Source organism: Lycium barbarum, chromosome 1 (genome assembly GCF_019175385.1).
Source record: "Lycium barbarum isolate Lr01 chromosome 1, ASM1917538v2, whole genome shotgun sequence".
Classification (NCBI taxonomy): domain Eukaryota; kingdom Viridiplantae; phylum Streptophyta; class Magnoliopsida; order Solanales; family Solanaceae; genus Lycium; species Lycium barbarum.
This window is the reverse complement of record NC_083337.1, coordinates 1,328,973-1,354,952: the sequence shown is the minus strand read 5'-3', so window position 1 is coordinate 1,354,952 and position 25,980 is coordinate 1,328,973. Positions and strand designations below refer to the sequence as shown.

The 25,980-nt window shown below is 33.4% G+C and overlaps 5 protein-coding genes across 8 annotated transcripts; 4 read left to right on the top strand and 1 right to left on the bottom strand.

Moving 5' to 3' along the window:
- Positions 1 to 272: 272 nt before the first annotated feature.
- On the bottom strand, positions 273 to 19,944 carry LOC132628393 (gluconokinase-like). Of its 4 annotated transcripts, XM_060344188.1 has the most exons (8): positions 19,804 to 19,944; positions 19,605 to 19,674; positions 12,713 to 13,078; positions 12,513 to 12,574; positions 2,117 to 2,234; positions 1,976 to 2,018; positions 1,243 to 1,322; positions 273 to 891 (listed from the first exon to the last, which is right to left on the bottom strand). In XM_060344188.1, exons 5-8 carry the CDS (start codon positions 2,181 to 2,183, stop codon positions 488 to 490), a joined length of 594 nt encoding a protein of 197 aa, XP_060200171.1. In that variant the 5' UTR covers positions 2,184 to 2,234; positions 12,513 to 12,574; positions 12,713 to 13,078; positions 19,605 to 19,674; positions 19,804 to 19,944; the 3' UTR covers positions 273 to 487. The 4 variants fall into 4 exon arrangements, with proteins under 4 accessions (XP_060200171.1, XP_060200167.1, XP_060200178.1 ...); XM_060344184.1 differs by lacking the exons at positions 12,513 to 12,574; positions 12,713 to 13,078; positions 19,605 to 19,674; positions 19,804 to 19,944 and adding an exon at positions 3,969 to 4,105; XM_060344195.1 differs by lacking the exons at positions 12,513 to 12,574; positions 12,713 to 13,078; positions 19,605 to 19,674; positions 19,804 to 19,944 and adding an exon at positions 3,983 to 4,094.
- On the top strand, positions 7,680 to 9,395 carry LOC132628383 (uncharacterized). The gene is made up of 2 exons (XM_060344169.1): positions 7,680 to 8,237; positions 9,190 to 9,395. Exons 1-2 carry the CDS (start codon positions 7,796 to 7,798, stop codon positions 9,255 to 9,257), a joined length of 510 nt encoding a protein of 169 aa, XP_060200152.1. The 5' UTR covers positions 7,680 to 7,795; the 3' UTR covers positions 9,258 to 9,395.
- LOC132628419 (late embryogenesis abundant protein 46-like) lies at positions 13,486 to 15,094 on the top strand. Its single transcript, XM_060344203.1, has 3 exons — positions 13,486 to 13,645; positions 14,203 to 14,419; positions 14,852 to 15,094. The coding sequence occupies exons 1-3, from the start codon at positions 13,559 to 13,561 to the stop codon at positions 15,010 to 15,012; spliced, it is 465 nt and encodes a 154-aa protein (XP_060200186.1). The 5' UTR covers positions 13,486 to 13,558; the 3' UTR covers positions 15,013 to 15,094.
- On the top strand, positions 18,269 to 22,413 carry LOC132628424 (uncharacterized). The gene is made up of 2 exons (XM_060344208.1): positions 18,269 to 19,930; positions 22,134 to 22,413. Exons 1-2 carry the CDS (start codon positions 19,614 to 19,616, stop codon positions 22,177 to 22,179), a joined length of 363 nt encoding a protein of 120 aa, XP_060200191.1. The 5' UTR covers positions 18,269 to 19,613; the 3' UTR covers positions 22,180 to 22,413.
- A 1,946-nt stretch (positions 22,414 to 24,359) lies between these two features.
- LOC132626957 (serine/threonine-protein phosphatase 7 long form homolog) lies at positions 24,360 to 25,497 on the top strand. The gene is made up of 2 exons (XM_060342000.1): positions 24,360 to 25,264; positions 25,357 to 25,497. Exons 1-2 carry the CDS (start codon positions 24,827 to 24,829, stop codon positions 25,495 to 25,497), a joined length of 579 nt encoding a protein of 192 aa, XP_060197983.1. The 5' UTR covers positions 24,360 to 24,826.
- The last annotated feature ends 483 nt before the right edge of the window (positions 25,498 to 25,980 follow it).

Below are 25,980 nucleotides of genomic sequence, written 5' to 3'. Positions count from 1 at the left end.
CCTTTGTCCTTGTCCCGTGAAATAAATATTAACAGAACTCAAAGTGTCATTGTCTCTTTGTTTTGGCTTTAGACACAACTCTCTTAGAAGGGGAAGATCATTACTTCGTTTCATCTACTTTTACTTAGCGTCGTTCAGAAATACTCCCTCTGTCCCAATTTTTGTGAAGGTGTTTGACTTGGCACGGAGTTGAAGAATGAAAAGAAGACTTTTGAAACTTGTGTTCTAAAATAAATCATAGATATTTATGTGACTATAAATCATCTCATAAATAATAAAATGGGAAGCTTAGAATTAAAGTGTTGCTAAATATATAAATGTGTCATTCTTTTTTGAACTGACTAAAAAGGAAAGAGTGTCATATAAATGGGGACGGAGGGAGTATTAGTTGGTTGCTATCCAAATGCATATAAAAAATACACATTACAACTATAAGAATTCTGTTTTATCACAAATTTTCTTTATATAATGCATCTTTAATGGTCTATCAGATGACAAAAGTTTGTATGGTTTTCACTATGTTGTCAGGATCCATTGTAGCATCAACCTTAAATATCCCTTCTGCTTCATCAATCTGAAGCAAATCCAGTTGGGTCTGCAAGAGCTTTGCAGGCATGAAATGCTTTCCCTCAGCTGCTCTCTTGACTAGCCGAGTAGCAAGTACTTCAGCCCCAACATCCAGCAACACGAACTTAACAACACTTGCATAAGAACCTAGTTCATAATTCGGGTCTGCAGATCTAAGGATTTCCCTGTACCGCTTTTGCAGAGCTGAGCAAGCAAGAATCAGTGTTTCATTGTCAACTAAACCTCTTCTCAGCACATTTCGTAGTGTTTCAAGCCATGGAACACGATCTTCGTCAGAAAGAGGGATCCCATTCTTCATCTTCTCTGTTTTTGGTCATTCAAATAATCAATAAATGCACCCCTTGGGGAATATGCTCTCATATTAATCAGCGTATGATTATACTCCTTCTGTCCCTTTATCTGATACTCTTTCCTTTTTGGTCAGTATCAAAATAGAATGACACCTTTCTATATTTAGTACTAACAATTTAAATTTAAAATGTCCATTTTTCCCTTAATGAGATGATTTATGGCCACACATTAATCTATGATTTATTTTGGACAACAAGTTTTAAAAGTCTTTTTTTCTTTCTTAAAACTCTGTGGTCAATCAAACCACCTTCACATAAATTAGGACAGAGGGAGTATTTGTGAACAAATAATCATAATCCTTACCTTTATTAGACTCTGAGTGATAATCATCAGCATCAAGAAAGCGGCCATGAACAGCTCTTCCAAGCATCTGACCAATTGTTCTGAGCCGGCAAGCACAAGAATTAGGTAAAAGCAAAACTGAAAACCGAATAATTGAAACATGAAATTCAAACCACAGAAATATCTATCAAATTGGAATGATATGTTTAGATAAGCTTCAAGTTCTTTGAGGAAAGGTTTCCTAGGAAGAGTAAACCATTAGATATCATAAATTACATTGAACTGAATCCAAGTCATTTTTTCTTTCAATTGATCTCAGAGAGACTGACAAACCAACTATATGCCGAGTTAAGAGATACTCCCTCTATTTTAATTTGTACGTCTTAGTTTGACTTGACAAGGAGTTTAAGAAAATAAAGAAAAATTTGAATCTTGTTGTCTACTAAAGATGTGTGTAATTTACCAAACTGCTCTTTGAATCCTGTGGTCTCAAATATGCCATATAGGATGTTGGGTGTAAAGAGTTACTAAATATAGAAAGTGGCATTCTTTTTTAGACAGACTAAAAAGGAAAGTAAAACAAATTGAAACGGAGGGAGTATTCTACTTCTACAATCTGAAGTTTTTATTAAGGACTACTTGAATCCTCAAGCAGATAGAAACTGATCAATGACCTCCACACTTTTTGGTTAACGGATATGCAATGACAGGAAGAAGCAATAAACTGATTCAATAAGTAACTTGAAAACCTTACGATTTTCCAGCTCCGCTAACACCCATAATTACAATAGCTTTTCCTGCGAAGTAAGACATTACATGCAAGAAGAAGAATATTTATCACACCATCCATAACAAATGAAAAGGAAAGAAGAATAAGATGGAAAATGAATACAACCTTTATAGTCAGATGCCATTTTCAGAAAACTTACTACACAATTGTAAGTGCTTGATGCCGAAAGCATCAGATAATTAACCACTTCAGATATTACAAGGTTCTGCGCATCTCTCTGATCCTAAAACACAGGAAATATCAGCTTTACATGAAGAATTCAGATCCTGTTAAGCTCTACCTTTCTCAAAATTGCCACAAAAGTGATGTACTAATACTTAATGTTAATGATAATATTAATCAGCAAGTCAAAATCACAGTTCTCAAGAACATTTTGAATCTGATCTTTTTAGGAAACAAAAGGAGAATCAGAGTAGCGTGTTTTCAAGCCAACAGGTTAAGATAGTAGAAACTAACTCTGAAAAGAGATTAAAACCCTTCTCATATAAGGATTATTTAATGCATTGTACCCCCTCTATATATGCAACAAATGTTTATCTTATCTACAAACACCTTCTTGATGGAGGTTGGAGGTTGGAACAAGAAAATGAAGGCAAAAAATGTTTCTTTTTTTAATAACCGTGTTGTCCAGACCAACTTGTGCGCACCTCTGACATATCGGATGACTTTGTCCACCAAGGCTCTGACAGATTCAAGTCAATCATCTAGTGTTTTTGCCTCCCCTAGTGTTTATCCTAAAACTACTCTTATACTGAAATTGCCACATCTACTTTCCTTCAGTTAGCAACGCTATTCATCGGCTCCATTGAGGATTATTCAATAAGAATTCCATCTCTTACTTTGTTTACTGTTATCCTACTGCTTTAACACAATTTACTGTTTATCTTGCATTATTCTAATATTGTTTGTATTAACGAAAGGCTTAACAGGACTAAGTTAATTCGCTTGAATGTGGTCTAACACTAAAAATTTAATTGTTAATCTTTAAGCCAGATTTTAGGTTAAAAAGTTGGGATTTGAACCTAAGACCTCATAGTTGGGATTTTATGGTCTTATTTGTCTATGAGTAACATGTAAGCCAATAATGATGCATGTTAACTTGTTAAAATCATAAATTAATCATAAACTTTTGATTTAATAGTTTCATTATGCTGGAAAGTAAACAAAAAAACAAAAATACTGAATCAAAAATTCATACTCCCTCCGTCTCAATTTAAGTGTTCCTTTTTGGTCTATCCAAAAAGAGCGTCTCTTTATACATTTAGAGCCTGTTTGGATGGGCTTATGGCTATAAGCTGCAAACAGCTTATAAGCTAAAAAAAATAAGTTGGGGTCGTCTAACTTATTTTTTTTGGCTTATAAACTGTTTTCAGCTTATAAGCTGCTTTAGATAAGCTAAGTCAAATGGGCCCAATTATTTTTTTGAGCTTATTTTAAGCACAAAATGACTTTAAGCTGGCCAGTCAAACACTCAAAAAAACTGAAAACAGCTTATAAGCCACTTATAAGCCAATCCAAACGGGCTCTTAATAAGTTATAATTCAAACATCCTACGTGACAAGTTTATTAACACAGCATACTCCCTCAGTCCCAATTTATGTGGCACCAGGAAGACTTTTGATATTTGTGGATCTAAAATAAATATTGGATATTTATATGGTTATAAATCATTTTTTTAAAAGGTAAAAGGAAAATTTTAAAGTTAAATTATTTCTAATTATAAAAATGACACATTCTTTTTCGGGACAAACTAAAAAAAAGTGTGTCAACAAACTGGGACCGAGGGACTACATTTTTTTAATTTAGGATCATAAAATTTAAAAGTATCTTAAAAGTTTCATGCCTAGTCAAATTAAGATATTTAAATTGACAGGGAGGGAGTAATTCGTATTTTAACAGTAAAAAAAAATGAAAAAAAGGAATAGAATTTCAGAGAATATTAAAGAGAAAAACTTACAAACTGGATTTTACCGGAGAAGTGAACAGATAATGATTGGTTCGGTGACTGGATCGAAAGGAGAAGAAGAAAAAGAAATTTGGAATCAATTTTTGTATTTTGGGCTACTAATTTGGTGGACCCATCCAACCTAACTTAGGCCCACTACTTAAATCCAACATTTTTTTGCACGGATTGCCCTTCTTTTGGGGTGGTCTTTAAATGTTGCCCCTCATATTTGTGTTCTTTAAGTTTTGCCCTTCGCTTGGATACATGAGGTTTTGGATTCGAACACCCGCTCAGGCATAAAATAAAAAAATAATTTCGCAAGGCAGGGCTGGGGGAGTGTATGCCAAATCCGACATACAATCCTTAAGGAAAAACTAAAGTTATGCCGGAGGGGGCAGACTTTGCCTTGAGACATATATTTTATTTTTTTACTTTTCAAGGCAAACTTTTAATTATGCCTTAAGGAAAAGTTTCGCCTTATGGGGCATACTTTTAGTTATGCCTTAACTAAACGTGTGCCCCATAAAATATAACTAAAAGTATACCCCATAAGGCGAAACTTTTCCTTAAGGCATAACTAAAAGTTTGCCTTAAGGAAAAGTTCTGCCTTATGAGGCATACTTTTGGTTATGCCTTAATTAAAAGTCTACCCCATAAGGCATAGTTCCTTAAGGAAAAGTTTTGCCCCATAAGGCATAACTAAACTATGCCTTGAGGAAAAATTATGCCCCTCCGGCATAACTTTAGTTTTTCCTTAAGGATTGTATGCCGGATCCGGCATACACTCCCCCCAGCCCTGCCTTGAGAAATTATTTTTTTATTTTATGCCTGAGCGAGGGTTCGAACCCAGAACCTCACGTATCCAAGCTAAGGGCAAAATTTAAAGACCACAAATATGAAGGGCAAAATTTAAAGACCGCAAATATGAGGGACAAAATTTAAAGACCACCCCAAAAGAAGGGCAATTCTACGAATTGCCCTAAATCCAATGGGAGCCCATATGTTTTTGCCCTTCAAATGAAGTGGTTTTTAAATTTTGTCCTTTAAACGAACTTATGTCTAGTGGGATATAACTTTTTTAAAGGCATTGACTTAATTTGTGCATATTATGATGGGCAATTCACAGGAATACCCTTATTTTGGATGGTCTTTAATTTTTGTCCATTAAATTGGTTGTCTTTAATTTTTCCCTTCGTTAAACCTCTTGGTTTCGGGTTCGAACTTTCGCTCAGTTAAAAATTAAAAAAAATTCGCAAGGTAGAATTTGAATTCGCAAGGCAGGCAAAACTTTGCCTCAGGTAGAATTTTGCTAACTTCAAGCAAAGTTTGAAACTCTACCTTAAGGTACTTTATTTGATCAGGTAGAATTTGAGTCAAACTCTACCTGATCAGGCAGAGCTTGAGTCAAACTCTACCTGATCAGGTAGAGTTTTGCCTTCAGGCATGCTAAAAATCTACCTTAAAAGCAGAGTTTTGCCTTATACCTGGAGGCAGAACTCTGCCTTACGGCCTAACTTTGAACCGATCAGGCCTAACTTTGCTACAAAATTCTACCTTGCGAATTTTTTTTTTTTTACTGAGTCGGGTTTCGAACCCCAAACCTCATAGTATTAGGCGAAAAGGCCCAAAAATCAAAGACCACCAATTTGAGTGGAAAAAATTAAAGACTAGTGCATTTGAAGGGCACTCCGCACAAAAAAAATGTATTATGATGTGTAAGTTTGATTTTAAAGGATAAAAATTAAAAACCACCCCATTTGAAGGGTGTACTTTTGTCCTTATTTTGTGTTGGTCTTTAATTTATGCCCCTCGTAACCAAAAAAAGGTTATAGGGCATAAGTTTATATTTCGTATCATAATATATCATACGTTATGCCTTGACATGACTTCATTTTCTAAAGAACACTCTACCCTCTCCAGGTTTGCGTACACTCTATCCTCTCCAGACCCACTTGATGAGATTATACTGGATATGTTGTTGTTGTTGTTGATCAAGCCCTCGAATAATACAATGCAATAGTGTATAAAATGACCAACTACATAGTTTTATTTTGGTAGATACAGAAGATATTTGTAGTTGTTTAAAACCTGAAGAAAATGAGTTTAAAGTATATGCCCTCCCGTATAATATAACAAAATCTTTACATCATCAAATCATTTAATAGATAATTACAAATAAATATCTTAATAAAATATTTATTGGTAATTTAAAAAATAATAATTAATCAAGTATGGAGCATCATATCAGATTGAATGAATCTCCTTTAGAATAAGACAGAAGAAAATGCTGCTACCCTATTGGATTTACAAACTATACTGTTTTTCTTGCTCTTTGCTCTATTTAACCTTAGGTAAAGTGTAGAGTAACAGTTAATAAAATTGCTATTGATAACAAAATAATGACATAATAATACCAATAATGATAACACAAGAAAGTCTAATGACGCCCCGCCTATGCAAAACTTACGACTAATCATTTTTCAGCTTCTCTAATTAAAAAATAATAATTGTCATAAAGTATTATATTGCGACACAAATTTGATATTACCACTAATATATCATTCATTGATTTGTTGGTTTGACATGTCGCAGATGAGTGTGCTTCACATGCTTGGTTTAATGTTTACGCAACATATTACTGTCGAGTAGCTAGAGATGTTCAAGTGGTCACTAAGACCCCTTTGTCGACAGATTTATTTTAAAATCTAAAATAATATTTAAAGATTATTTTAAATAAGTGAATGTTTATTAAATTGACTCATTATTTCAATTTCAAACTTGAAATATATGGAATTTGAAATTTGAAAAACACATTTTAAGAGTTTTTCAAGTTTTCACTCAAAAAACTTTTTTTTTTTTTTTTTTCGTATCCAAGCACAATTTCAATTTTTAATTACTTTATATCAACTAAATTTCAAATACTTTTTTTTTTAATATCGACCAACTCACATTTAAACGCCTATTAATTAGGTTAATTAATGCATCCAACTGACATATTGTGCCAGCTTAAAGGGGTTATATTGGTATTTTGCTTAAAAAGAAAGATCAACATTTTGAAAGGTAGAAAAAGAAACAAGTATCTCGTGAAAGAAGAAATATTAGTAATGGAAACATGAAAGAATGAGAAATGAAGTCAATCAATCATATGTCCTTTGTCCCTACCACTAAAGCCAACCTATTAAATATTAATTCACTCTTCATCTCTCTTGTTTAAAATAGTCTTTCTGTATATCCCCAAAGCTCCCTCCTTCATTCCCTCAAATCATACTTTAAATATTTATTAGTATCGAGTGTTTATATCTAATTAGATAATTAATTTTGAAAAAAGTTAAAAGTTAAAATACATATCATTTAGTTAATAGGTGTAATTATAATTTTTAGTTTATGAGTTTTGGATCATAATTCGTTTGCTTATTAATTTTTGGAGATATTATTTTACCTATTGAATTAACTTACCAATACAAATACATAATTTAAACTAAAGTTAATGAATTCTGCCGAATATGTAACAATCACTGAGACTCCACCCCTGCTTAATCATATCTAATATTAAGGATGATTCGATGCACAAAGCATCCCACATTAACAGGGTCCGAAAAAAGGCTGCATGCAAAGAGTGTGATGTAGAGAGCTCACCCTAATACAAGACATATGTCTTATATTCATTCGATCTGATATAAACAACCAATACTGATAAATTTTTACCCCCTTAAACCCCTCCTACACACCTAATTCCATAAAGGATATCAAAACCAAAAAAAACATCCTCGCTCTTTCTCTTTCTCTTTTTCTCTCTCTCTCTCTCTCTCTCTCTCTCTCTCTCATAATTTCCTTCATTCATGGCTTTCCTTCAATATCATCATCAATTTCCACTTCTTTTACTCTTCTTCTTCATGTTCCTCTCTTTAGCACTCTCTTCACAAATGTCCATTCATGATCTCCTCAAATCCAAAGGCTTACCATCTGGTCTCCTCCCAAAAGAAGTAAAATCTTACAACTACTCATCAAGTAATGGCCTTCTTGAAGTTTATTTAGATGGGCCTTGTTTGACAAAACTTGATACAATGGCCTTTTATGAGAGTTATTTTAAGGCTAATCTTACTTATGGTTGTCTTAATGGTGTTCATGGACTTTCACAAGAAGAACTTTTTGTGTGGCTACCAGTTAAAGGAATTGTTGTTGATGATATAAATTCTGGGATTATACTTTTTGATATTGGATTGGCTCATAAACAACTTTCTCTTTCCCTTTTTGAAGATCCACCACATTGTAATCCAGAAGGTAAAACTCTTGGCTACCCTCTTTTGCTCTATTTTTGGCTATCGTTATCTATACCTGAAAATAGTTGTTTTCGACTTGTTTGGGACTAAGAAATAATTATTGTTGTTGTTTATTTATTTTACCTTAAAAATAAGGCAGACGAAGTTTAATAACCAGTGGCGGAGTTAGGACATGCAAGGGGCTTCGAACCCCTTCGTCAGTAAAAATTACACTAAATTATTTATATATATAATTGATGTTGAATCCTTTTAAATTGTTTACTCTTTTATTTTTTTAATCTCTTTAGTGGAAAGTGCCAAACTGGGATCCGCCATGGCTACAACAAAGTCAAATTACAATGATAGTTAAAGTTGACGCAACTTATGCTCTATGAATTCAATTGAACCTAGTATTTTAGATATGAAATACTAATATATACAATACGTAAAGATTCACTAAAATTTGAAAATTGTTTGAATGAGGACACCTGACCGACTTTCCAAGATTCCCCAACCAGCCCTTCTTCTTTACGGATCTGGATTTTTTGCGTCGTTTAAGTCTTGGATGGAGTTATCTAACCAATGAGTTTAGTGTTAAAATTTTTGTTTTCAACACACCGAGTTTAAATCCTGATCTCCTATAGTGTAAAAAATATTCTTAAATTTAACTAATTCCATTTTTGTTCTTATATTGTTTTTTACTTGTTTTTTAATTTCTTTTGATTCTTGGAGTTCCGTTTTTCGAGTCTTTCAACATTTGTTCTGTATTTGACAAGTACATGCTGATTTTATCTCATGTGAACTACTCTTCATTCACGTGAAAATAATACTATGTCACTTGTTTCGATTTTTTTTATTTTTTATTTTAAAAGCAGTTTCTAGTTCAATTGTCTAGCTGGTCAATTTGTATTACTTCATTTTCTGACTTTTGGGTGCGGCAGACTGAACATTACACTGCATTATTGAATGTGCAGGGATTCTGAAAAAGAACACTGGAAGGGACAGGTATTTGAAGCACAAAGATAGAAGAGACGCCCTTTGAATATTATCTTGTGACTTATATACCTATAATAGTGTAGTACATAGTAGCAAGCTTCATATTATAGGATAACAAGTATTTATCTCTTTAATTAGAAGCCTCGGGTTTGAGCTCTGTGAATCAAATCGATTTTGATAAGAATTGTTTTAACTTCTAAATTTCTAATATGAAAATTTTCGGGAATTTAGATTAGTCTAGCCTTAAAACGAGTATCAGATACTAAATGAGAAGTCAAATAAAGTAAAACGTCTTTATTTAGATGGAGGGCTTAGAGATTTTGGGAATAAGATCTCTTGCTGATTAGATAGAGATATGCTAATCTTCTAACTTTTGTATATCTTTTGTTTATGGTAAACAAAGAATCTCATAAAATGCTAACTCCCTCAACAATCTTCTCTTTCTACAGTCCAAAATCTCTATGTTCCACATAATTAACAAGAATAAGAAAGATGTCATTGGTCAACAGATTATTATTCCCTTGACCAATTAGATTGTCTTTTAACCGCCCAGTATTCTAAGTTTACTCGCCCCATTAATTCGGATTCATGTTTCACAAATTAACTAAGGGAGTAAAGCGTCAATATTCGAAGTTTACTAGCCCAACGTAACTAATTTAGATTCATGTTTCGTAAACTAAGGGAGTAAAGCCCTGCTACCTTAAAGTTCTCCATTCCCAAAATCAAACTCTCTTTTGCGAGGATCTACACCCCTTGCGGTGTAGGTTGCCCCCTCATGCATGACATGACTTGGCATACTTGGATATTGTATGTGAAAGGGTGCTTAGCCAGTTCGCACACGCTGCAGCGCTTCGAACCCGCGACCTTGCAGTCACTTTTGTTCCCCCTTGCGGGAACGCCTCTTACCAATTGAGCTGGCGTTCCCGCAAGGGGGAACAAAAGTGACTGCAAGGTCGCGGGTTCGAAGCGCTGCAGCGTGTGCGAACTGGCTAAGCACCCTTTCACATACAATATCCAAGTATGCCAAGTCATGTCATGCATGAGGGGGCAACCTACACCGCAAGGGGTGTAGATCCTCGCAAAAAAGGCGTAAGGATGGAGAGATTCCTGGATCATATTAAACCTAAGGCACAACTATTCATGGATTTGAACTTATTGTTATTCCTTCATTTTTCATCTAAAGTTTTGGATACGGACCCTAAAAATATTTAAATAAGGAACACTTTCGCTCTTGAGTGGGTCTATATATTCAATACGACTTCGATTAGTCAAGTGAGTAAATTTTGATCGACTGATGGTTAAATAAAAATCTAAGCCATTAGTAATTGTTCTGTGTGAAACACAATTATCAAAAGTGTAAGTAGAAGTTGTACTAGTACTATACAACTTTGAGTGTAATTTGTTCAACATATTTCATTGGATGCTTGTATGGGATCGTGATATATGGTGATATGGACCTACATTCATATATATGGCTGCTTTTTACGGAAGTAGTTGATTACATCCATCTCTTATTGGGCAAACTCATTATGTCGTGGACCCTCTCACCGTGTACAATTTTTAGTCTTATCTCTGAACTAGGGGCACTCCAATTTTATGATTGAGAATCTTCTTGAAAATAAAAATCTTACGCAACGAGAAAATTGTCTTCGCATGAGGTCATGAATTTAAGGTGTAGAATGAGTCACTAACCTTCACATTAGGATAGATATTCATAATCTCGTCATAGCTCAGGTCGGAGCAAGGTGCCATCGAACGTTCAACACGTCAAAATGGTACTAGTCGTACTTAATAATAGAAGGATTTGACAGAAATATATAAATTTCCCCTCCTAAAAAGATTATTACAGAATAAATGAGCAATAGTTAGAGAGGTCGGCGAGCAGATGTGACCCTTTTCAAAATTCTGCATAGACATGAGATACTTGGTGCCCAAAATAATTTGTTTTTTTAAACCTTTCTTGAAAAGAGAAGAGAAAAAGAAAGGGGCAATTTGCACGATTGCCCTTATTCGGGGTGGTCTTTAATTTTCCCCCTTAAATTGCTGGTTTTTAATTTTTGACCTTCGCCTAAAATATTCAGAGGTTCTCGGTTCGAACTCCGGCTCGGAAAAAAAATCGCAAGGCAGAGTTTCGTATTATACCTATTCGGGGGGCCTAATTTTTGTAGAATTCGAGTAGAGTAAAAAAAGACAAAATTTCGCAAGCCAACTTTTTCCTTAAGGCAGAACTTGCCTTAAAATTATGTCTTATAAGGCAGAATTATGCCTTATAAGGCATAGCTAAAATTCTGCCTTTTAAGGTAAATTTTTCCTTAAAAGGCAGAATTTTCGTGAAGCCTTACCTTACAAATTGTATTTTTTTTTTTACTGAGCGGGAGTTTGAACCCAGAACCTCGGAGTATTTTCGGTCACTTTTTTAAGCGAAGGGCAAAAATTAAAGATCAGCGCCTTTGAAGGATAATCATTTTTTTGTGCGTATTGCCCTTCAAAGGCACTGGTCATTAATTTTTATCCTCTCAAATTGGTGGTCTTTAATTTTTGCCCTTCGCCTAACACCCCGAGATTCTGCGTTCGAACCCCAGCTGAGTAACAAAAATAAAATAAAATTGCAAGGCAGAGGTTTGTAGCAAGTCAGGCATATTCGGGCAAAAGTTAGGCCTTAAGGCAAACTTTTATCCAAAATTAGGCCTTAAGGCAAATCTCTTCCTTAAAGCCTAACTTTTGGCCAAAATTAGGCCTATTAAGCCTTAAGGCAGAGTTTAAATCCAAACTCTATCTTAATTTTTTTTTTTAATTTTTGACTGAGCGGAGGTTCGAATTAGAAACCAAAAATTTTTTAGTGAAGGACAAAATTTAAAGACCACCATTTTGAGGGATAAAAATTAAAGACCAGTGCCTTTGAAGGGCAATCGTGCAAATGAGCCTAATTAAGGATAATCCGTGCAAAAAAATGGAAGAAAAAAAAAGACATAAAGAAACTAGATCAATATTGGGTCGGTATATTCCATATGGGCTTAGAATTTTTTTATTTTTTTTGCGCGCATTGTCCTTCATTTGGGGTGGTCTTTAATTTTTGTCCTTCAAATGGGTGGTCTTTAAGTTTTGCCCTACACCTAATACATCGAGGTTGTGGATTCGAACCCAGTTCAGTAAAAAAAAATCGCAAGACAGAATTTATAAAATTATGCCTTGCGATTTTTTTTTTAAATATTTGCCTAACATTTGCAAATGCAGTGTTTTCCAGTAGCTACTAATGAAAAACATGACAAATTAGGAAAGAGAAAAGTGATTAGAGAGATACCCTCCTATTGAAACTTCCATCGCCAAGAAAATTGAAAGCATCAAACCCAAATTGTTCTCCACCTGGAGAGAATGTTATAGTGGCGGAATTAAAATTTTTACTGAGAAGTATCAAAATATAAAAAAATAAATATACGACGAAATTAATGAGGTTCAACACATAATATATATACATAAAAAAAGTTATGTTTACACATTTACATAATGTAATTTTTCAGCGAAGGGTGTCAACCGCATGTGCCTCCGCCTGATGTCACTACTCCATGGTTGCTGGAAAGTGAAGGGTTCAATTTGGTGAACATTTCCTCCAAATCCCTCACCTCCATTTCTTCTCAAATCCACACCCTTCATTTCCTTAAAATTATGCTGACCCATCACTCCGTTGCCGTTGATGCTTAGATTTTGTTGTTGAAAAACACCCATTTGAGGATTATGCTGGACACTGGTTTTCTGAGGATTAACAGACATCATTTGAATATTCTGATCATTGGGTATCGTTGACCGTGGCACACCATTTTTGATTTGGCTGATGACCCACCCCATTAACAATTGAAGCAAAAGCCTTACCTTGAAAAACAAAAAAAAAAAAAAATCTGTATAAAGAAGACATAAGAGGTTGCAACAGTCAAGAAACAAATTTTCTAGGATGGGACACGTTTCAGAGGGAGTGCATGTGTGTTGACTTTCTAGGATGGGACACGTTTCATTACATACCAAATATCCAAAATGGACCTCAGAACGAAAATATCATAGAAATATAAAAAGCAAGTAAATCAAAAATGTTGAAAGAAAAGAAGAAACAAAGATCTTAGCCAAAACCTAAAAGAAGCACCTAAGACAGTTTGTTTGTATTACGAGCTAGGAAGCTGACAGGTGTTTGGACAGGTGTTGGGAAGGTGAAAAAACTTGGCAATAAAGTGACACGTCTCATCTCATTAGTCCCTGTGGGCAAATCTATTTATAGCACTTTTGTATTTGATGATAGAAACGAAACGAAGATTAAACAGAGTGGTTCAAGAAAGAAGGTAGCAGTAAAAGAGAGTGAAAATGCAGGCCATGAAGGAAACCGCATCAAATATTGCTGCGTCGGCAAAGTCTGGCATGGAAAAAACCAAAGTTATTGCCCAAGAAAAGGTTTTCCATCTCTTTTTTCTTTTTAATTGAGAAGTGTATGATTCGTTTATCATAAGATATTTCACCAGCGATATAGTGTATAGATGAATAATGATAATCATTTGTCTTCATAGTTTTTGTTTTAGCGGTTTGATTTGTACCTCCTATATCTTTAGTAATTTTCATTTGGAAGCGGAATAAAGTAAAATCTAGCATTGCACTTCAGGTTTTCTCTTTCAAATATACTTGTTATTCATCTACTGTAGTTTCTTTCACAAGGAAGTATTTCCTTATATATTTTTCTAATTTTCTATAAAAAAAAAAAAAAATTGACATATTTTAAATTTAAAAATAATTTCACTGTAAATTTTCATTTTAGCGAGTGGCTTTTGTAGCCACACAATATGTTTACGCTCAAGGTCCAAATTATTAATAAAAAATAAAATACTGTTACTTAAGATCATAAGTTTAGAAATTGTAGTGGTCAGATTATGCCAACATAACAATGGCACCATATAGAAACGGAGAGAGCAATCTAAGTCAAGTTCTTATTTTGAAATATATTAATGTCCAAACAGATGGAGAGGATGACAGCAAACAACCCAACTGAGAAAGAGATGGCAACTGAAATGAAAGAAGAAAGAATTAACGAAGCAGAGATGAAGAAGCAAGAAGCTCGAGAGGAGAATGCAACAGCTCGGCAAGGCTACTCTAGCACTGGCAAGACATATTCCTACTCAACTACTGGAGCCACTGGGCATCCAACTGGTGCACATCAAATGTCAGCGTTACCAGGTAGAGGCGAATTCAGAATTTCAAAAAGATGCCTTCACTATTAGCTATGAGGTTTTTTAATTTTTTTTGTCTTTTGGGACTTGGATAATTAGAAATAAAGGGAGGTGTAATATAAAAAAGAAACACGTTTTTATTTTTGGGTAATTAGAATTATAGAAGAAAAGGGATTTAGAATAATACAAAAAGGAAGTTGAATGGCTGCTTTAGAAAATAAAAACGTAAAAACGTGCAGGAACTCAGGTTCTATTTCAAGACCTTAAGGAAATAAATACAACCCCTAATCAGTGCTCCTTTTGACCTGGTTTAATTATGTGTTCCTTCAGTTAATATTAGATATATTTTTAAAATTATACACATAATATATTGAGTTTAGTCGAGTGACCTATGTTCACGTGATCTAAATTTTATATGTAAATTCGCCTCTGTTACCAGGTCATGGTAGTGGCCAACCAGCAGGACAGGTGGTAGAAGGGGTGGCACAATCTCATCCTATTGGAACTGCTACTGGAACTCATAGAGCTTCTGCTGCACATAATACACATGTTGGTGGTGGGGCTAGCACGGGCTATGGCACTGGCGGTTCATATAGTTAAAATTTCTCATTTTATTACTGTAAACTAAGCACAATCTGTTTTTCTTTAATTTCAATAATGTGAACGGTGTTTTTGAGGTGTATGTGAACCTGTTTACGAAATGGTTTAACTTCTTCAAATTATCGGCAGATAGTGTATGCGTTTAATACTACTCTATCAACCTTAGATTTGAGTTCCATCCTTGTGTCTCCCAACTACTAACAATATTTTTAAAAAAAATTAATTTAAGTGACACTCTTTTCATTTCAGTCTATCTCGAAAAAATGACATTTTTCTATATTTAGCAATAGTTTAACTCTAAAATGTTTATCTCGTCCTAAATGAAATAATTTCTAGCAATAAAAATTTCGTTCTTAAGCTTTTTTTCAGAAAGTTATATAAGATCGTTTAACAATTAAGTCGAATTATGGAGCTTCCATGATGACTTTGGATCAGAGCAATTAATTCCTTAATTTAACGCGAAGTACCGCTATTTGACTGAGCTTGTTCCAAACTTTTAAGAGGTTGTTTGGTTTGGGATATTCCAGAATTAATTTAGGATTAAATTTATATTTTGTTAAAATGAAGGTATCATTAATTTTAGGCTAAATTTATATTTTAACTAAATAAAGTATAAATTCAATCTCATTAATCTTAAAAATCGCATAATTTAACACGAAGTACCACTATTTGACTTAGCTTGTTCCAAACTTTTAAGAGGTTGTTTGGTTTGGGATATTTCGGACTTAATTTGGGAATAATTTATATTTTGTTTAAATGAATGTATTACTAATTTTAGGCTAAATTTATATTTTAACTAAATAAAGTATAAATTTAATCTCACTTAATTTTGAAAATCGCACCTTATATCTTTTTAAATTAGATGTTGTTTTATCCCCATCTAAGAGGTGAATTCAGATGCAGATAAATACGTCGAAGAATTATAATTTTAAGATTAGGTGTTGTTTTATGTAGAATAAGTAAGTACACATATTATAAAACTAAGATTATAATTTTAGAATAACTTTCAAATATCCTTCTCTTCACGAGGGAACGAATAACTATAGGCCTAAAACAGTTGAATTTTATGATAATAATCAAATAAATAGACTATTATATTAGAAAATTGTGCAGTGATTTTTTGCGGGTTTATCAAAACTTTAGAAGAAACAGAATTTTAGCCCCCAACATTTTATACAACGAAATTATGGTAAATTATACTATAAGAACTTATGGAAGAACTAAAAGGATACTCGTGATGTGCATGGACCCAGTAACGATATGCTTAACATTAGAGTATATTCTTATAAAAATTCTTGTGTTAAAGTATGATCCAGAGAATACTAAAGTTCATTTAGATCATCAAAATTCGTTTAAAAAAAAGCATTACAACTTTTTTGGTCCGAATTATGATCTGAAAACTAAACTTCAGAAGGAGCTCGCGCCGTGATCATGTTGTGTTAATTCGCATGAGAAGGGTATATAAATAATGAAGCATTGAAAATTTATCAGGAAAGGTTGGGAATTGTTAGATTGAGAAATTAGAAAACATAATTGGATCTTTATAATTCCTTATGTCAATGTTGGCAAAAGTTGTAAACTTTACCTGTTTCTTCGTTGAAATTTGTTTAATTCTTTAATATTTAAAGAAAACTTACATGCTACTCTCTCAGGTTAAAAAAGAGTGTTCACTTAGTCATTGTACATCCCTTCAGAAAATACTAACTCTTAGACAAAAATAGGTAATTTGACTAACATGTTCAATTTTGTTGGGACGTTCAGTAAGTTATGTTTTCATGATCCTTATTTGGTGCAGTTTATTATTTTCTTTTCTCAACAACAACATATCTAGTGAAATCTCATAATCGTAAAGTGTACGCAGATCTTATTGTCGAAAGACACTCGGCTCAAAAGAAAACATGACGAAAAAAAAAGGTTGGACAGTTCATAGTATGAAAGTGAAACTAACGAAAGCGAAAAAGTCATGATAAAACAGTCTGAGAAAAAAAAAAAAAAAAAAAAAAAAAGAGCGATAGCAGGAATCAAAGTTACTATTTTCTTTTCTCGTGCGTTAAATTAAATTATTGGACCTTGACATGAGGGAAAAATTGGAAGTTCTCCGAGGAGGTGGACTCTTTTGTGTTTGGACTTTGAAGTAAGGGAGAAATTTTGAAATGCTGTCACACGTTTACTTGCTGGTTTGAATTAGTTGTAATATTTACTGTTTGGCTTCTTGAGAAATCAAAATTCCAGCATTATTAATACTTGAATAACTCTATTCAGCGACTATACGACCCCTTAAATGTTTCTTATTTATGTTAAAAGTTGACTACCCATTTATTTATTGTCTAATGTGCAAGGGACGAAGGTTTCTTCATCGGAGTATTTTAAGCATAAACAATATTTAGATAAAAATAATTACGCATGTTTATTTTGGATTCGTTGGTGATAATATTGCATATCCACTCACTCTACAAATTCTTACCTTGCCCTTTTATTAAATTAATTATTTAGTTTTCTTGACTTTCCGTTGGCCGGCAAAGCCGATATATAATTGGAGAAATGTTGTATAGTACAATTGTTTGTAATTTTAAAATTTAGAAGGCATGCCTTGCGTGTGAAATTTTAAATTTAATCATTTGTTAATATCAATGATTGACTGACCTTTTCTTTCTTAAAATATAAATATCACTTTATTTTCCCTCTATTTTAGCTCCCATTTTGTTTTGGAATATGATATAACTCATGTTTCATATAATCAACATGCATTTAGTTTTTCTTTTCCTTTTTATTTAATAGCGGTGTTCAGGTCAACTTGGCCATATCTCGACTATTTTATCGGATATTTTTTACCCCTCACTAGAACAAGCACCAGAAATCACAACTTTTCTTTTTAGTTTGTTCAAAAGAGAATAATTATTTTTATATTTACAAACAATTTAAATCTAAAGTTATTACTTTGCTTTTAATGGGATGATTCATAGTCATATATATAGCTTAGTTTAAACCGCAAATTTCAAATATCTTTCATTAATTTTCAATCATACCTAGTCAAAGTGCATCACTAAAATTGGGGTAGAGAAAATACTAACTGATTCTTCAGTAACTAATTGTACAGAGTTCTTTGCATTATCAATGAATATAAATAACACAAAACAAACATATATAGTATGTCAAACTCTAATGAGTCGTTTGGTTGGTAGGATAAGAATAATAATTCCGGGATAATATGTATGATTATTTTATCATGCATCTGGTTATAAGTATTTATTTTATCCCGATATTTGTACTAAAATGGTGGTGAGATAGCTACGCACATGGCATATCCTTGTCTATCCGTCCCACTAACCAAACGACCCGTAATAAGTCTCATCCTCTCCCCTTTTTTTTAAGGTAATGATATCCTACGATCAGTTATTTTTTAAATCGAAGAAAACAATTTATGTGTTTTATTTAGCGATATCTTGTATTATTTTTGATCTCCTAAGGAAGAAACTGTATAGCTAAACAATATTTGTAATGGACCATGAAATCGACCGCTTCTCTTAAAGTTTATTACCCTATGGCCTATGCAAGTGATCTTTAAATAAATATACACCAGAAGTGGATCTTTTTTTTATTTTTTATTTTTTTGGGCAATGGATGAAACACCAAACTCTAAAAACACAGAAGAAATAGTAACATTTGGCTCTTATAAACTGTCTCAGCAAAAGCTATTAAGTTCGACCGAACTCGTAGCTGAGTTTCTACCTCCGCTCCTGATAAAGTGGACATTTCTTCCAAAAAGTTTATTACTTTATGCAAGTAATAGGTAAACTAAAATTACAACCATAAGTGGATAATTTTTTATTTTTATTTTTTTTTGGGGAATGGATAAACCACCAAACTCTAAAAAAACATAGGACATTAATATTATTTGGCTCTAATAGTAGGAAACTCACCAACCATTCTTGTTTTTATAATGTCTCCGCACTGCTCGCAAAACCATTTAAGCCAAACTACATTAAAAAACTTTCCTAATCCAAAGAGAAACACAGAGAGAAAGAGATGTACAGAGAGTCGGAGAAAAAACAGATATGTATATAGATAGAGATTAATAAAAGAAAAAAACAAAAAAAAAATTACTACTATTATCCATTTTATCAAACACCTTTTGTGCTATCTATCATAGACATTTTATCAAATACCTTGAGCACAATCATACGCATTTTATCAAACACCTATAGCATAATCTATCCTAGATAATTTATCAAACACCTTTTACACGATCTATCATACGCATTTAATCAAACACCTTTCTTGCAAAGTGCAATATATCATACACATTTTATCAAACACCTTTCCATGCAATTTATCACACACATTTTATCAAACACTTCACGAGCGTAAACTATCTTAGGCATTTTATCAAACACCTTTCCGCCAATCTATCATACGCATTTTATCAAACACCTTTCAAGCAATCTATCGTACACATTTTATCAAACACCTTCCCGGCAATCTATCATACGCATTTTATCAAACACCTTTCCGCCAATCTATCATACGCATTTTATCAAACACCTTTCAAGCAATCTATCACACACATTTCATCAAACACATTTCGTGCATACCTGGTAAATATGAAGTTTTTTATTGAATTGGTGGCCTGCTGTGGCTGTTCATCAAATCGCGCTCATCGTCCTGCAGAGGATGAGGAAATCCTTGTTACTGCAGATGCTGAAGCGTCATTTGATCATAATAACAACATCATTACGTATAAAAAGAGACGGCGAAGGAGACGAACGTTAGCGAGATCTGCTGGTTCATTACCTGAATGGAAACCGTCACTTTCATCCATATCTGAAGATGGAATTGCAGCTAATTCCAGCAGGAATTTGAAGAAGAAGAAGGTCTCTGTCAATCAACTCCATCATCATCGTCGTCCCCAGAAACCCAGGTAACGCTGATGTGGAAGTTGATTCGAATTATTTTATGCACGATAGAATGTGAAACTATATACTTCCTCTTTCCAATTTATGCGGTACATTTATTTTTTTTAATCTAATATATTTTTTTATTTGATAATAATTTAACTTTAAATTTTACCTTTTACACTTAATGAGATGATCTATAATTATACAAATATCTTTGACTTATTTTAGATCATAAGATTCAAAGGGCTTCTTTTATTTTTTAAATTTTGTGTCCAGTCAAATTATATCACATAAGGAGAGAGTAATAGTCAACAAACTTCTACTTCCTCCGTCCAATTTTTTAAGTGTCAGGCACAGAGTTTAAGAAAACAAAATGAGATTTTTGAATCTCTTGGTGCTAAATTAAAAATGTATATAATGTACTAAACTGTCTTTTGAATTTTATGGTTATAATCAAAAAGGAAATTGAAACACTTAAATTGGGACGGAGAGAGTAATTTTAGTATGATAAGAAATCTATCTACGGCCAATTAAAACTAAACTCTCCCTGTTTCAATTTATGTAAACCTATTTTCTTATTAGAATTACTAAAAATAATGATCATCTTTCTATATTTGTAAATAATTTACCTCTACACAAAATATATGTGATTTATTTAACATCACAAATTTAAAAGTGTTCTCTTCCTTCTTAAATTCCATGCCATAAACTGATACGGAGGGAACTAAGCATTGTATTTATGTTTAAATTTGTGATGTTAAATAAATCACATATATACAATGCTTAGTTCTTAATGTACTAAACTGATGTTAAATAAATCACATATATTTTGTGATTGGGTAAATTATTTACAAATATAGAAAGATGATCATTATTTTTAGTAATTCTAATAAGAAAATAGGTTTACATAAATTGAAACAGGGAGAGTTTAGTTTTAATTGGCCGTAGATAGATTTCTTATCATACTAAAATTACTCTCTCCGTCCCAATTTAAGTGTTTCAATTTCCTTTTTGATTATAACAATAAGATTCAATTTCCTTCTTATCATACTATACCTTTCTCAAACATAAATACAATGCTTAGTTCACTTGGTGCTGAGCTAGTTTTTGTGACCCTAAGTTTCAAGTGGCTCAACCTTTGTTACTCGAATTACGCCCCGAGGGCAGCTTAGTCAGCTTGTTGCAGCGCTCGTATTTGTGACCTAAGTCACAAGTACCTCACTTAAACTAAACCCGGGCAGCTTAATTACCTTGGTGTGTGGCTCGTTGTTAGGATCAAAATAACATGGCGTCATGCGAAAGCTAACAATTGCAAACCTTGAACGACGATAAATCAGACAACAAAATACACTAAAAATGCATAATATTATAATATGATTTGGTCAATTGACCTACATATTGAAAAACTAATATAAAAAGGCTTAAACCTATTTAAAGAATAATCTTCCCCTAAACAAAACTCTTAACCCTAAAAGACTACATTGTGTTCTAGTTGTGCGAATGATGTCTTCAATTTATAGATGTTCAGAATTTTTCCTTCAAAACAAGAAATAACCAAATATGGAAGGGAATTACATTTTCTTTTTTGAAAAAAGTAAAAGTAATTATGGTAATACTTTGACTTCATTCAACAGAAAGGTAAAACTCAAATATATGGTAAGAAAATCAGGACAAAAACCCTAAAACTCGTATCTGTGACCTAATCACAAGTCCCTACCTTTGTCAATTGGATTAAGCTCTAAGGTAGCTTTTATTATCTTAATTTTAAAAGTAAATTCATACTATCTAAATTGTACTTTATATCTTATTTGTGTACTTAAGACACTCGTAATTCAATTATATCTCATTTCAATTGGGCATGTATATTTCTAAGCTTTCGTAACTATGATTTGTGTATTCATAATGATGTCATAAGCGCTTTAGGGCATCCTCAATAATTGCTTTCAGATACCGCTGTCCAATTACAACTCATTTTTCTTCATGAATACAAAATACCCATGCTTTAGCACCTGGTGGTACTTGAACCACTAGTTTAACTAGGGGATAGTGATTTTGTAGTAGTGGGTGGCAAGGGTGGGTTTATTGTTTATTCCATTAGGAACCGTTGATTTCTTGAATCTATTTAGGATGAATAGAAATTAATTGTACCAGTAAATTTCAGACATTTTTATGGTTGCTATATTGCCTTGTTTCTAAATTTCATGATTTTTTGGTTTGGTTCTCCAGGATAGCTTGCCTTGCTCAAATGGTTCCAGCACCTTTCTTGATTTGATATTGGATTAATCGAACCTCTTTCCAGTTTCCAATTACCCTCCGGCTCTCTATTGTGTAAAATAATTAAAACTTTGTATATATCGCGTAAACCTTTTTTTTTTTTGCTTTCCTTTTTTCATTTCATTTCAATTTCCATTATCTTCTCTCTCTATCTGTATTAATACAATGACTGTGATATTTGCAAAAAAATAAAATAAAAAAATAGATAATTAAAAGCTATATTAAGTTATAAGTCTGTGTACATATATAAACCTTGTTGAGAACATTTGTTTAATAAGTAAATTAGTGAAATGCAAGACATTATCAGTGAATTTACAAAATAATCATGTTAACTGACGAAATCAATGACAATGTTGTTTAGCATAAAATTCATGTATTAGGTTAATAAGTTATATTGATAGGCACGAGGTCATAAGCAACATATTTAATCCAAATCTTGTTAATCTATCGATAGTGTGAATGTAATGAAAATAGCAAAGTAGACAATCAGTTGAAAAAAATTGAGAAAAGAAGAAATAGGAAATTTCTTATTTAGTTTCTCGATTCGGACGGTGAAGAGCATATATGAACAATGATAAACAATAAAATTGATAAAGAGAATACGTAAATCATGTGTAATCAAGTGCAATTTGTTGTCTACGATGAATGGGAGTCTGGGGGACTTTATAACATAAGCTAGTTGTAAGTTGTAACTGATTTTGCGATTCTCCCCGTTTCAATTGTTACTTTGCTAAAATTGTGGCCATTTAGTGAACTTAAATGAAATCCAAGATATCTCGAAATCTGGCCGTTGTTTGCATCATCATATGTTCGAGCACTCTGAGTCCTTTCGTGCGGATCAGTTTGGGCCTATGTTGTCCAGTATGAATGAAGCGAGTCCCAAACTCATTCTCAGACGGTTTAATAAAATTTTTGGTATAACTGGCATTAACTAACTCAGTAGTTGATTGTAATCCTCTCTATGCTGGCCACGTGTCTGATCAAATGCTCTCAGCATATTTTCACAAATACAAGTGTTAACAAAAAAAAAAATGTAGAAACAATTTAAAGAGTAAGATGTAAAAAGTATTTATTCGATATAAATATCTAATAAGAGTAAGCTTTTATCTCCATTTTTTTGTGCGGATTGCCCTTCAAGGCCACTGCTCTTTAATTTTTGCTACTCAATTTGATGGTCTTTAATTTTTGTCCTTCGCCTAATACCCCGAGATTCTAGGTTCGAATCCCAGCTCAGTTAAAAAAAAAAATTCGCAAGGTAGAGGTTTGTAGCAAAGTTAGGGAGTCCGGAGCGTAAAGGGTATAAAAATACACGGTATAAACCAAAAGGGGATAGCCAAAAATTTACAGACCAAAAAGAGTATAACGTGGACTGATCCACGTTATACCCCAAAATATTTTTTCCATTGTCAGAACAAATAATTTTGTATAACGTGGATCAGTCCACGTTTTACAATATATATTTGTGAAACGTGGTACTGTCCACAACTTACATTCACATTGTTGCCCTAAATTTTCAGCTCTTTTCCTCCGCCTCTTCCTCCATTTTTGAAGTTACAGAACCTCTCCATCTCCTTCTCCTTTTCCTTCTCCTCCATTTTTTTTTAAACCCTGCATTACAGTCTAATTTTTGGAGCAACTTCTTCATCTTTATCTTTTGTTGCTATTTAAATTAAGGTATTTTTTCTAACTCGTATAATATTGTATATTTATAGTAGATGTAGATATCTGTTTGTCTTATATATCTTAATTGTTATTTTTTATTTGTGTTATTTTAATACGTATAAGATATATGTTTGTGTTATTTGTGTTATTTTAATTTGAACTTAAGATATGATTGTTAGAAGCATTATTATATAGAAGGTCCGATTTGTTTAGTAGCACTTTTGAAGAAATTTGTTGTTATGTTACTGTTATTTTTATGGATTGTTATATAAAAGATCTGAATAACTAATTGTTTTTCATTGTACCTTTAATGTGATATTTATATAGCCAGAAAAATGAAACTTAATTGATGCCTTAGTAGCCCAAAAAAAAATACTTAAAATGTCATGATAATGTTTTATTATATGGGACCTAAGTCTAAGTGGGTGGACAACTATTTTATCTATACCTTATATGTATTAATGTGGTCCACTATCAGTGGTTTCTAACTAAGGCGTATGGAAGTTGGCTTTATCTAGCCAGTGCATATTTGTTCTGCTAAAATTGGAATAATATATTTTTTTAATAGTAAGTTACTCCAAATAGCTTGATCTTGACTTCATTTTTTTATTTTTTTTTGTGTATAAGGTATGGAGTTTCCACGGGTATGCGTACATCCGGAGCCAGAAGTGTATGATGTGTTAACATTCCAGGAGAAGCATCGATCATAGGCTGTGTGGGATGGTGCCTTGAGAGGACCGACCGGATGCCTGTTTCCTCAACGCGCGGATACCGAATTTTGGAAGCACGTGAGGCGTCATCCTTTTCATCCTCGCATCCTTGACTATTTTGGCCTGTGTGGATTTAGGGGAGTAGTAGAAGTAGGATGTGTATCATATGATTGGGCAGTCATCACTGCACTTATAGAGAGATGGCGTCCTGAGACGCACACCTTTCATCTGCGTACAGGTGAGGCGACCATCACATTACAAGATATTGAGCTCATGTTTGGCTTGGTTGTTGATGGTAATCCCTTGAATGATCTTAATGCTAGAAATATAAGTATTGTTGGGTGGCAACAATTGATCCATGAGCTTACTGGTTGGGCACGCGGTCTGGATTGTTTTAATGGTGTTAGTAGGTTAGAAGTAAATAAATTAATTGAATATATTAGAGACTTAGATGACATTACAGATCAGACCCCAGAAATTGATGTGCAACAGCGGGTTAGGTTGTACTTGCTATGGCTTTGTGGCGGCACGATATTTCCGGATAAGTCCAGTGACTTACTTAATTTAGACTATTTGCTTGACATGCGTGACCTTAGAGCAATGAGTAGACAAGCTTGGGGAGCGGCTGCATTGTCATATTTGTATACTTGTTTATGTCGCGCTTCGTTGAGGAAAGCCAAGGATGTGTGTGGATTCATTTCCTTATTGCAGGTACGTGACCTTTAAAATTATATAATTTTATTTGGTTGTCCTATTTGATAGTTATAAGGTTTTTATGTATTTATTTAAAAATTTTAATATAGGTTTGGGCTTGGGAGCGAATTATACCGATGCAGCCACCACCCAGGGCCCTTCAGCCACACACGGCTCTTGCACGAAAGTGGACTCATCGTAAAGCTCGCGAAAATGAGGCACGTGTTGTGCTACCCATATGCCATATGTAGGGATGTATTGGACAACCTAACAGATGGTCAGGTATTTTATCATAATTATGGTTGTTAATGGCGTTTTGATATAATAGTTACGCTTATGTGTAATTTATTTATTTTATTATCATGTAATTTTATGTTCTTTTTATCATAGTTTGTGTGGCAGCCTTATTCAGAGGCCATCATTAATGGACTCCCTGAGTAGTGTCGGCGTGGCCGAGTTATTTGGATGGCGCAGGTTCCCCTTATTTGTGGGATCTATCGAGAGTGGCACATAGTAGACCGCGTTCTCAGACAGTTCGGTAGAAAGCAACATATTCCGGGATCATGTGCTGAGATTGATCCTTTTCATTACAAACGTGACAAGCCGTATGCTATAACAGTGGAGGATCAACAAAATTTTACACAAACGAACTTTTTGTGGGAAAATCGTCGACAAAGGGTAATTCTGGTGTTATATCCCGTATTTTATGCGTTTGGATATTTCAAGGTAGTCGC